This window comes from Montipora foliosa, chromosome 6 (assembly GCF_036669935.1).
Source record: "Montipora foliosa isolate CH-2021 chromosome 6, ASM3666993v2, whole genome shotgun sequence".
NCBI classification, from domain to species: domain Eukaryota; kingdom Metazoa; phylum Cnidaria; class Anthozoa; order Scleractinia; family Acroporidae; genus Montipora; species Montipora foliosa.
The window spans coordinates 7,279,368-7,291,867 of NC_090874.1; the positions used below are offsets into that span (position 1 = coordinate 7,279,368).

At 40.2% G+C, this 12,500-nt stretch overlaps 3 protein-coding genes across 4 annotated transcripts in view; 1 reads left to right on the plus strand and 2 right to left on the minus strand.

Moving 5' to 3' along the window:
• The window catches only part of LOC138006548 (trace amine-associated receptor 1-like), a 29,862-nt gene extending 29,299 nt beyond the window's left edge, over window positions 1-563 (minus strand). For both annotated transcript variants that reach the window (XM_068852946.1, XM_068852941.1), the window contains exon 1: window positions 441-563. The gene's annotated coding sequence lies outside the window, so the exon portion shown is untranslated. The remainder of the gene's footprint in view (window positions 1-440) is intronic.
• Window positions 564-2,940: 2,377 nt separating this feature from the next.
• On the minus strand, window positions 2,941-8,092 carry LOC138006541 (kelch-like protein diablo). Its single transcript, XM_068852931.1, has 2 exons — window positions 6,622-8,092; window positions 2,941-3,623 (listed from the first exon to the last, which is right to left on the minus strand). Exons 1-2 carry the CDS (start codon window positions 7,985-7,987, stop codon window positions 3,307-3,309), a joined length of 1,683 nt encoding a protein of 560 aa, XP_068709032.1. The 5' UTR covers window positions 7,988-8,092; the 3' UTR covers window positions 2,941-3,306.
• Window positions 8,093-8,165: 73 nt separating this feature from the next.
• LOC138006542 (uncharacterized) overlaps window positions 8,166-12,500 on the plus strand; it is a 23,229-nt gene continuing 18,894 nt past the window's right edge. Inside the window, exons 1-2 of the mRNA XM_068852932.1 lie at window positions 8,166-8,402; window positions 11,393-11,482. Coding sequence (XP_068709033.1) covers window positions 8,274-8,402; window positions 11,393-11,482 — 219 coding nt within the window. The 5' untranslated portion in view covers window positions 8,166-8,273. The remainder of the gene's footprint in view (window positions 8,403-11,392; window positions 11,483-12,500) is intronic.

Here is a 12,500-nt window from a genome sequence, read left to right on the forward strand (position 1 = left end):
TCGAAAATGCATTGTTAGACTGAAGGCAGTTGACTTGCGATTGGGACTTGAGGACGCCGCCCAGAACGAACTTATCGCGTCTTCCAATGTTTCAAACATTGATGTAACCTTTGGTCAATTACATGTCCGCCCTTGCGTACGAAACTCACGGTCTCAAGCTGAATTTTGCTGTAGTAAGCCTGAAAAATTTAGTCATTCTTGTTTTAAACTCTTTCAATTCACGAAGGAGGAAAGCCCTTTTTCCTACCAACGGAAGAGATACAGAGGAAACTACAGCTGCATCCGTCCGCACTGTTTGTGTGTAAACAAGGTCACTTGGCAAAAAAATATAGTTCACAATAAATAGTTTCTATGATTTGTTGTCCTCCTTGAAGTGTTAGAAGTTGGCGACACTTGACAGTTTTCTTTGGGTATTCTTTTCAATGCTAAATAAAACTTACCAAAGTCTTTGCGGCGATTTTCAGCGACTTGGGCTTCGCGAATTTGTCCCACTAGCTTGCGGATTAAATATTCCCTAGTTTGGTACAATAACCAAAACCTCACTCAGACCAAGATAAGCAATTGGCAAACTCAGAAGCAAACAAAGTTAATGAAAGGGCGCTCATGAATAAATAAGAATTATCAATTACTTCTCAATTTTATCTTACTTTATGCTTAATTGATTATGCGTCAGTCGAGAGTTCCTAGGACAGCGCCAACATCACGGCCGACCAACCGAACAACGACTTCGCTTAATTTTATAAGCTTGTCAAAATTGTAAACATTCCCTTACGCACTTTTCGAAAAGAAAGCGTGAAATACAGACGAGATTACTACGATTGTATGTCCTCTCAATTTGAATTGACAAATCAAACCATAATCTCAATTCCTACGAAATCGTGGGGGTTAAATATTCGTTCGCTATTTTTGAATGAAACATTGGACTTCCGCATCGATCGATCCTATCAGTTAAATGGTAAATTTGTTGTTAGTAAAGTTGAAATTTCACGTACAGTTTCATTTGCATTAACAAGTCACGATTGCAAGCAAGTTTTGATTGGTGCAGATTAGGTTTCATTCAAAAAACGCCGCCGTTTACAATGCACTAAACGAAGCGGACATTTTCGACCTTGGTTGTGAGTGTTACACATTTCCGGAACTTAATACGCAACTTTTTCTTGATTTTTAATATTCGTCCTTAAAGCCTAACGATAAAGCGTCTCAGGCTAATGCAATACACATCATATTACTCTCATTGTTAAAAGCGAGACGGAGACCGGTGACACTCATCTGACAAAAAAATTGTTCTTTTCTTGATTCAAAATCGCGTTAAGCGGTTGTTTTGACATTTTTTCAATGTCGAAAAATAATAAAATGAAAAACCTCGAATTGAACGCTTGGTCGCGGAAAACCCTCTTTACGTCATCTTCAAATCGTCTTAAACCCTGCTGTCAAAATTTCAAATCTTTAGCTATTATAAATAAGGATTGTTAAAAACCACAGTGATTCTTGCATTGAATGCTGTTGAAGAACGTGACACATTCGAATACGGACCAGTTTTAGTCAAAGGTAGCATGAACGAAAACTTTTGTTTTCTCTTTTTTTATTTCGTGTTTTCACAATTTCAGCAGTAGCATCAGAATAACGAGTATTTGTAATGTCGAGTTCTCGTGGGCTTGTTACGGCGTCGAACTACCTGGCCTTCACCTTAACCTTTTCGAGTTGTAAAAGTTCTTAAAGAGAATCTCCTTTCTGTAAACAGTTTTTGCCGTCGTTTAGTAGAGGGACAGAGCGTAATGACAGCGCAGGGTAAGATGACAGTGCTTCCAGGCTTCCTCGCTAACGCAACGAATCTACTCCATTCTTGTTGAGCTGTTTCACATTGGTAACCAAACGGATGAACGGGTGTGATATAAAAAAAAATGTTGAGCAAATCGGCTGACTCGTTTCTCTCCATCGCGTGGGATATCAGTGGTTGAGGCAACCTCGTTTCCAGGGTCTCTTTGTCGAGAATGGAGACCTTGGGAACGAGGTTGTGCTTGAGGACCTCAAAAGTCATCACTTCTTTCCATCCCTCAAACTAACATTTCCCTTTTTATTCAACTAATACGACGTACAGTCTACTTTAGACTTCAAATCTACTTCAACGAAACAAAGATTTTAAACAAGCTGAGAAGATTCACAATAGGCGAGGCAAAGAGTTGAACCCGGATCGATGGCTTTACCGTGCAGTTTTCGATATCCACTACACTAACGAGACAACCTACTGGAAAATCGAATTTTTTATATTATTGAAATAGTAGTACCCAGAAAAACAATTGAAAGTTAACCGTCTTCAACGGGGTTTTTAGACCTAAATACTGTAGATCAGCGCGGCATAGCTTAGAGACGCATTTCTTGTTGAACTAAAGCTGTAATTCTGCCTGTTTTCATTCTTTTTAGAGCGGTAAGCTTGTCAATATTAACATGGGATATTGCGTCGTGTAATTGTTACGAAATGTCCAATGTCAGTTTGAGGGATGGAAATTAGTGTTGACCGTAAAAGTACGTCACCTCAACCTACAAAGTTCTTCGTATACACCTTATTCCAAAATGGCCGCTGATTTATGCGGATACAAATTGGCCCTTGTTGCCTCGTTCAAGATAAAATATTCTTTTGAATTTTAAGCTTAAGAACGAGGCATCAAGGGCCTGATCAAGGGCTTATTTGAATAAAAACAAAAGAATATTTAAATGGCGGCCATTTTGGAATAAGGTGTATAAATTAGACGAAAGCCCAATTTTGATATCCAACACAAAGCTGGTCCCTCAAGTCTATGTGTTTTCTGCCTGTTGGGAACATTAAGCTTAACGTAACCTTGGATTAGTGTTATTTTTAGACGCGGCTGTTTATCTTCACTTGAGAAGGAAATTTTAGGGGATACTTTGTGATATATTGAAGTTCGGAACTAGAACCAGGGGACACTTATCGAGTAATGTATATTTGCACGTACACTGTACTCTATGAAAGACACCTATTTTACTCCCACTCACTTTGTCTACACCTGCTTATCAAAATGGCCTGTGTTTTGTGGAACATTGATTTGCCAACATTTACCCCTCTTAGTGAGAACAGAAAACAGAAAACAGAAAACGCTAAAAAAATCTGCAGTGTGAGGGCCTGACAAATGAGTACACTCAACAACACTTGAAATATTTTGCTATGCTGAACCATTTGTCCTTAAAGAAGGCTACTTAGAAGTTTAAAATACACGAACCTAAAGAAGTATCCAAGATTAAAAGCTCTGTTCAAAAGGAAACCACAAAAAAAATCATAATGTCATAACATCATACAACAGTAGCTCCAAAGTGCACCCTTGGAATTGACATGTTCCGCGTATAGCTCCACTGGTTAATAGCAGGGTCATAGACCTCTACACTAGAAAGAAATTGCCCATTGAATCCCCCGAGGGCAAAGATGCGTCCTTTCATAACTGCAACACTTGCAGCAGATCGTTTGTCATTCAGTGGAGAAACTGAGGTCCAGGAGTTTGTCATTGGATCATAGACATCAACATCACGAAGATAATTGTTCCCATCAAATCCTCCAATCACATAAAGACAGCCATTAAGGGTTGCCAGCCCTGCAACTGATCTGGCCTTGCCTATACAAGAAGGAAAACGATAAGAAAAAAAAAAGAAAAATATATCTATAGCCCTCAAGATGGTGGTGTGTCATTCACAAACTGATACATAAGTGTCTAAATGACCAGCAGTTGGGTCAAGATTTAAAAAAAAAAATTAATATTCATGATGAACACGATCTAAAAACTCATGGTTAATGAGCACATTTTCTTCCCTTTTGCATCAGTTGGATAACGTGCTCTGGGGTTAGGGAAGAACTCATCCAGAAAAAAATAATTTTTTTTAATGATCACTTGGGGATACTTGGAAAAAAAAAAGTGTGCTCCTGCACTGAAGTTGAACTAAGTGACATCACAAGAATTTCCATAGGCACCCCAAGCTCAGTGTGAGCATGGTCTACAAAATTATAAGGATTTTTGTGGGAATCCCGACAAAAGGCATAAAGAAGATGATTACATGAAAAATTTCTCAATTAAAAACCTAAACTTATTACAAGTCATTGTGGGTAGCTTCCTTCCTGGGTGGTTATTTTCCAGATTCGACGTGATTTGAGCCATTTTTCAATTTCTCGGTTGTCAACAGCCAGAGACTAAATTCTCAGGAGCCAACAATTTGAGTCAAACATTCCTGGATAAAGTGTTCCCATAGTCTCAATTCCAAATCAGAATAAATTGACAAAAAGATTGAACTTTCATCTCAACACACAATCAACACAATAGCAGTCCTGCGAGCAACATCAGGCAGTAATATTGCAACAAAACAGCTTTCAAAGGAGGCACTTTATCACCAAAGTGGCCACGGCTTCAACTGTTGATAACAAACTGAGCTTCACTGGGGTGGCAGACCGTAACTTGTGAACCGCAAATTTCTTTATTCCCCTGGGTCTCCTGACACGATTGCATTGACTCAAGCCTTCAAGGAATCAAACAATGCAAATAAACTTTGTTCTACGAATATTTTGCGGCTGTACTTAACCCCTGTACCCTTTAACCCTAACCCTTTGAGTGAAATTTAATTATTAGCATCTAAGAGAAAACAGTCCCGTCGGGAGACCCAGGGGAATAAAAAAAGTTGTGGTTGACAAACTATGGGAACAAATTCTATTGCATAATAATTATTAATGTTAAGTCCTTGAAGGCTTGCTAAATACAATTATGATCGCAAACAGCCCACTACATACAAGATCTTATTACTATCGATCTCAGACGTCTGTGGACAAGGGCTTTTTTCAGCCCACTTCACGGACTGTTGATTTCAGTCTGCGGCTAAAAAATCCTGATCATGTGATAACATTTTTTGTGGCTCTGCGGTTTCGAAAAAACTGATCTTGTGACACTATTTTCTATTTTTCTATTTTCTGCTCTCCCCAAAGAGGAAAACGCAAAACAATGTTGACAACGATTAAAACCGGCTGAAGCTATTACGGGTAACCCAGGAAAAGCCTTGTCTGAGGAAATGAGAAGAAGGTGGAAAATTTTTTTCAGGTTTTTTTCTTTGGACTAGCGCCACGTTGTTGGTATTTTTCAAAACCGCAGAGCCACAAAAAATGTTATCACGTGATCAGTATTTTTCAACCACAGACTGAAATCAACAGTCCCTGAAGTGGACTGAAAAAAAAGCCCTTGTCCACGGATGTCTGAGTTTGATGGTAACTAATACAAGTGGCTTGAATGAGAAAAGTTTGCTTACTACAGCTTTCATTCCCGCATCTTTCAATGCTTCCCAGCTTCGCGAATGTGTTTTTGAACTTTGTCAACACGAAGGAGGTGTAGCTGTGATTGGACGACTGACACACTGCAATCATGTCAGGAGACCCAGGGATATAGAGAAATTTGCGGTTTGAGATGAAAGTTCAATCTTGTCAATTGATTCTGATGTGGAATTGTGACCATGGGAACAATTTATCCAGGAATATTTGACTCAAATTGGTGGCTCCTGAGAATTTCGTCTCTGGCCTTAGGATTTTATTATAACCGTTGATAACTGAGAAATTGTAAAATGGCTCAAATTACATTGGATCTGGAAAATAACCACACAGGAAGGAAGCTAACCACAATGGCAATAAAGGCTAGGCTTTTTAATTGAGAATGTTTTCATACAATTGTCTTCTTTAAGCCTTTTGTCGGGATTCCCATACAAAACCTCATAATTTTATCGGCCATGCTCACACTGAGCTTGGGGTGCCTGCAATTTATGGGAATTTAGGTTTTTTTAACAGGAAGAAGATAAAGAATCAGCTGCAGCATTTATAGGAAATTTGGATCTCAACTGGATTTTGAAACAATAATTAATTTACGAGTCTCAGAGCCTTCAGTTCCTTTCTTTTGTCCAGAAATTATACCTTGAGTGCTTGTACATGCAAAGCAAGAAAAAAATGCCAACAAAATTTTTGATTTCGCAACCATATCTTTTTCTGTAGTTGCCAGCTGGCACCCTAACGAAAAAGTTGATTTCAAGCCCTGCTTAAATAGTCGAAAGATGGCATTCTTGGAAATGCAGTGAAGCCAAGATGGTAGACAATAACCCCACAGATAGCTTTGATTCCTGATCAAGACAACTCTGATTTTTTCTCAATATTCCGGAGTAATCATTAAAAAATACATTGATCTCTTTGCTGATTAATGCAACAGCTATGCCTTAACCACTTTATCTTGTGCACTCAGGTTGCTTCAGTTGCTACTACTTTCAAGTCCCTTCAGGGGTGGATCCAGGATTTTTCTTAGAAGGGGGTGCACCCCAAAGAAATGATTTAACTGATGGGTGTTTTTGCAGTGAGAATAATACATATTTTAGAAATCTGCAGGTCATCTCAGGATAAGGATGGGAGGGGGGGGGGGGGGCACACCCTGCACCCCTCCCCTAGGTCTGTCCCCTGCTCTTCAACAAGGCCCAAAAAAGAGGATTTATAAATCATGCAGGCTGGATTGATTTCAAGTTACTGTTGGCGCAAGTGCTTGGTTAACTCATGAGTCCTAAAAGATATTTACTTAGCAAAGAACATGTAAATGATGCTCCTACCCATGGGTGCCACTGAACTCCACTCATTTGTCTGAGGGTCATAACACTCCACAGTACTAAGCCGCATTAGACCATCGTGTCCGCCCACAGCATATATTAGTCCCCCGAGTGTGCCAACTGCTAAATACATTCTTGGGCTCAACATGGGAGACACAAATGTCCACTTATTATCTTGAGGATTATAACACTCAACACTTTTAAGCCGACGCTGGCGGTTGGATCCTCCCAAAGCATACAGTTTACCCCCAAGGCAAACTGCACCAAAATACTTCCTTGGGACAAGCATTTGGGCTTGAACTGTCCACACATTTTCTTCAGGATCATAAGTTTCAACTGCACTCAAGAAATTCCCATTTTCAAATCCTCCAAGACAGTAGACTTGTCCATGAAGCTGAGTAGCAGCACTGCCATAACGCAATGTTGGCATGTCCTCAATTGGCAGCCACTCATCTGTGTATAAATTGTACCTTTCTCCTGATGCTACAGGATTACCAAGATGAAGGCCACCAACAGCAATAAGAACGTCACCAAATCCACATGGGATGCGAGGCTGCATCCTAGTGGCCAAACAGTGTTTACGCTTTTCGGAAGTAGGTGATGATGCATATCTGAGAGCATCTTCAACCATCTGCCGACATTCAGGATCATTTGATAAACACTCATCTGCAAGAACTTGTGAATTCAAAAATGTAGGCGACAGGGCCGGAAGTCTGACACAGCTCAATACTTCCAATGAATGCTTCAGATGATCAGCTGAACTTAGGATCCATTCCATAGCTGCATGGTAGACGTCTTCCTCTGATCGAACGCTCACATTCTCGTCTAATAGGAGCTCCTTGACCGCTTCTAAAGGGAGTTCCTTAAACTCATCAGACTTAATCACTTGGGTAAAATGTTTTAATGCGTATTTCCGGGCGTCACTCCACAATTCCTCACAAGAAAATCCACCTGCTAGAGCTCCTATACCGAGGCAGTTTGACGGATGCAGCTGTTCTTTGAGAAACTGGCAACAAACATTCGTGATCTCTTTCATTTGAAAAAGATCCGATGCGCTCAATATGTCGTCTACATTGGATTCGTTGATATCTATCGAAGAAGTGTACATGAATCGAACAATGTATTGTAGCGATTCACCAGTTACACCCTTTAAAGTGACTGTTTCTTTCCTACTTTCTCTCAGCTTTCCAGTGAACATCGCTTTAAAGTAAGGGCTGCCAACCGAGAGGACATTGCGGTGTGCTGATATTGAAATGCCATCTTCTGTTCGAAGAGTTACATCACAAAGTTGTTCCATGTCTAATAACGATTGTAGTCCTTTTAGAACAAGAGCAGGATTGCTGCTTGATAAATAACACAAAGAAGACATTGTGTAAACAATTTGATTCTGACGCCGATAGGTTTGACCTTGTACAATCGAACAAAATGATGTTCTTTGGAATCCTCCTTGGAATGAAAACAAACAAAGGGAAGAATCTGGTTGCTAAGGGTCTGGAAAGAGACGGGAAAGCGCTTGTCTCAACGAATGTTACCGCCGACCGTATCCAATGAGGCTCATGTTTTGTTTTCCTGGGAATTTTACTCCACGTTCCATTTCTTACAAAGTACTTTTACCTTCACATTGATCAATCTCCTCTTAAAACGTTCTGCGAAAGATGCCTTCAAAAAGTGACGAATTTCAGCAATTTCTGGATCAAAATCAGTATTCCAGTAACAGCATTTTGCGTTATGAAAAGATATTTGGCCGCGGTTTTGTCAGCACTGGAGGCCTCGAAACAACGGAGGTATTAAGTAGTTAATCAGTTTTTACTAATTTTCCTTATTTTTCGAAATGAAGTGTTTTTACTAATGTTTTCAATTTATTACACGCGTTGTAAAATATTTATTTGTCTTATTTCGACTGTGTAACAAAACCTTTTAGGGCTAAACTGCTTCAGAGTGCATTTGCATGTGGTGACCATTTGTATTTTTTTTGCGTGGATAAGCTGACATTACGTTTTTGCAGATTTGTTTTTACTAAATGACTGATTCACTAAAAACTGGCACTCCTTTGCATCATATGAAAAATGAGTAATTTTTAGCTTAATAGTTTTTTAAAATTTGGCACAAAAAATGATCTGTGCTGTTTTGATAGCCCAATTTCAATATTTAAAATTCAGTCCTAAACAAAAGGAATCATCTCGAGGCTCTAAGGAATAAACTCACAAAATCCTTATAGTTATTCCCCAGAGCTTCAAGATGATGCCTCTTGTTTAGGTCTGAATTGTAATATATATCAAAATTGGTCTATTGCTCGGGGATGGACTCAGTTAAACTGAATGGAGGGGGACTGCTCCCTATGCAGATATCATTAGGTAACATCTATCAAAACCACCTTTCTGATATCCATCTCAGAAATAAGTGTAAGGATGAAAAACAAGAAGAAAAGAATTCAGATTAGTGAAAGACTTAAGGAAGGTGCCCACTACTTCAAAAGCATTGTTGCACAGTTTATGAATATGAAAAGCAGATCTTAACAAGTGTTATTGAAATCCAGGAAGAAAATTGGGGGTAACCGCACATTTTTCAAAGATAATTAATAAACAATATTTGTAAAAAGCTTTAACATGCAAAGTCTTCGCTCCGGTCACCATGACCGGCCTGCAGAGTCTTGCTTCACAAGTCTACCCCGAGTCTCAGTGTGGCTTCAGAGCCGGGAGGTGAACAGTGGACATGATCTTCTCCCTCCGTCAGCTGCATGCAGGAGAAGTGTCAAGAGCAGCAGCAGCAGCCATTGTTCCTCGCCTTCGTGGACTTCACCAAATCTTTTGACTTGGTGAGCAGAAGCGAGCTCTTCAAGATCCTCCAGAAGATTGGCTGCCCTCCAAAGCTCCTGGCGATCATCACCTCCTTTCACCATGACATGGATTTTCTTCTCGATGCTGCTCCAGTATGCCTTTGTAGACTGTACAGAAGGTGTCTACATCCGGACGAGGTCAGACGGCAAACTCTTCAACATCACCAGACTCCGTGCCGAAACCAAAGCTTACTTGGTGCTCATATGGGAGCTGCTGTTTGCAGACAGCGCTGCTTTAACATCCCACAGCGAGGAGGGCCTCCAACATCTTGTAGACAAGCTGTCCCACGCCTGCAAAGAGTTTGGGCTAACGATCAGCCTCAGGAAGACCAACATCCTGGTGCAAGGTGCTGAGTCCCCCCCAGTCATCACCATCAACAACACGGAGCTGGAAGTTGTGGACACCTTCACCTACTTGGACTCCATCGTGTCAAGCTTGAGTTACTAGATGCTGAGATCAGCTGCAGGATCGCCAAAGCAGCTGCTGTCATGGCCAAACTCAACAAGTGAGTGTGGGGCAATGACCTGTTGAGTGAAAGGACCAAGATGTGCGTCTACCAAGCTTGTGTCCTGTTGACTCTCCTTTATGGCAGCGAGTTGTGGACGACCTATGCCAGACAAGAGTGGCGACTCAACGGGTTCCACCGCCTACTACTGCACATCAGGTGGTAGGACAGAGTCACCAACACCAACGGCCTGAAGCGCGCTGGCTCACTGAGCATACCATCACTGCTCATTCAGCAAGGCCTTCGATGGCTCTGCCATGCACATCACATGGAGCCTGACCGCCTGCCAAGAGAAATCCTTTATGGAGAACTGCGGGAGGGCGTACATTGCGTGGGTCGACCGCTGCTGTGCTACAAGGATGTCATCAAACGAGACTTGGGATCTGTACTAATCGATACCGGTGCATGGGAGGACATTGCCAAACACCGAGATACATGGCGGCAAAGTGTCAAAGTGGGGCTTTCAAATGCAGAATCGAATGCTAGGTTCCAGGCTACATGCAAGAGAGCAGTGAGGAAAGAATGCGCAGCCTCTCCGCACAATTCCACAAGGCACGTCTGCGCCACCTGCAACAGAGACTGCCACTCCAGGATCGGGCTACACAGTCATACAAGATCCTACCAAAATCCCCAGTGCTAACCATCGCCTCTTCGAGATGAGGATGCCACGAATAATCCCAAGGGGTTTCAGAAGGGGATTGGGTCTATTCCTGATTTGATGTCACAATCTACTTTGCATGCATGTTTATAAAGAGTTAATGCAATGTAAACCAGTTTGTGACGTCAAATCAAGAAAATTATAGACACACTCCCCTTCTGACTTGGTCGTGAACAAAAGATGCTTGATTTTTCCCAAGTTTTGAAGCATATAAAAAGGCAGGATTTGTTAGAAAAAGGAAAAGAATGACGGCAATGCGTTTCAAAGAGGTGCAAAGATTCATTTTAGCAGAAAAATTTTGGGGTTAGGGGCACTTTAAGGGAGTTTCCGTAATATCCACGAGACTGATCAGGCAAGCTGTGGCAAGACACCAAAACATAAAACATTACTTTCAGAAATGAATGTTTACAGTCTTCCTCAGTTGTCTCAGATACCTAGTATTTTCCTTTGATGACACTTTTCACCGTAAGGGTTGGAAATATTATACATACATGACTTGTATTGTGAAATGAAAGGAAAGGTCTTGTGGGTTTTCAGTGTTTGATATCAAATTATTGCTAGAGAGTACAAATTATGTCTTGTACCAAGAGCCCATAGCAAAATGTTACATTAATCCTCAATACAAGAGTGACAATCTGCTTTAATTTCGGGTGATGGTCTCCCAAATTTAATTAGTAGAGCACTTGTGCCATGCAAAATAAGATTGAGGCTTTTAATAAGCATCACTATTATATTAACAACAGTACACACCATTATTCCTATTTCTATTCGCAGGAAATTGTTGCCATGCTGAGTTTAAAACCAGGACAAAAAGTTCTAGATGTTGGTTGTGGAATTGGAGGCTCTGGATTTTATATGGTTAAGGTAGATATGTTGTGGTTTAATTTTGCTTTTGGTTTGACTTTTTTTTGAACCAGTTCATTTTTTTTGCAAACCAGTTGTTCTTTTTCAAACTGGCCAGTTTAAATTTTTGTTAAACCAGTTTAAGTCTTAAGAACACCTCCCATTTTAACACATCTGGACATCTTTCTGTAATTAATTCAAACTCTTTATGTAGTATGTGTCAAATAAACTACAGAAATCATTTTAAGATTATTATGTCAGATGGATTGTTGCCTCTGATGTTATAAAAGACAATAATTATTGTATGTGAACAGTAAAATTTTAGGTGTAAGGGTTGAATGCTCAGCTTAGTAATTAGGGTTACTCATTTATTTTGAATGCTTAGCTTTTATGTTAGGTTAGGGACACTGCTTGCATTTTAGTAATTAGGTGTATGGCAAGTGCAGACCACAGACTGCCTATCATTTTATTATAAAAAGTGCTAATAAACAGTGTATTTGAGACAGTCTAAGCACCCATTTCAAAAACTTAGTGTTGATAAACGGTATTTAAGTCTATAAGCGCCCATTTTAAAAGGGTTAGCTTTCAATAACTGTTAGTTAGGGTTAGTCGGCTGGGTAGCGTCGAAAACAAAGACCCTGAAAACAAAAACCTCGAAAATGAAGACCTCAAAAACGAAGACCTCGAAAATGAAGACCCACTCGAAAAAATGTACTTGTAATTAAGGTTAATTCAACATGTTTTATTTTTTAAGAGTTAGTCCTAAGATTCCAGTTCCTGACTAACCGGGCTGAGATTTCATCTGTAATGGCGTTCACTGGGACATCCCAGTTATAGCCGGGCCAGTGATTTCTAACCACATCACGTTAGAGCAAATGGCCGGCGGAATAGTTGTTTTTTGTGTTAAAATAAAGCATCAATAAGATAGCAAACCATAAGGCTTCTTTAAATTGTGGAATGATGAATTTTAATAACAATTTAACGTGACAAACGTCTGCCCACTTGTGTTGTGACAACATGAATTTTAAGTCTGACGTGA

Bases quoted from the DNA above. Each gene is read 5' to 3' on its own strand.
- LOC138006541 (XM_068852931.1), bottom strand. From the start codon at position 7,987: ATGTCTTCTTTGTGTTATTTATCAAGCAGCAATCCTGCTCTTGTTCTA. The intron at 3,624-6,621 runs GTAGGAGCATCA...CTTCTTGTATAG, and splicing joins GAGTTCAGTGGCACCCATGG to GCAAGGCCAGATCAGTTGCA.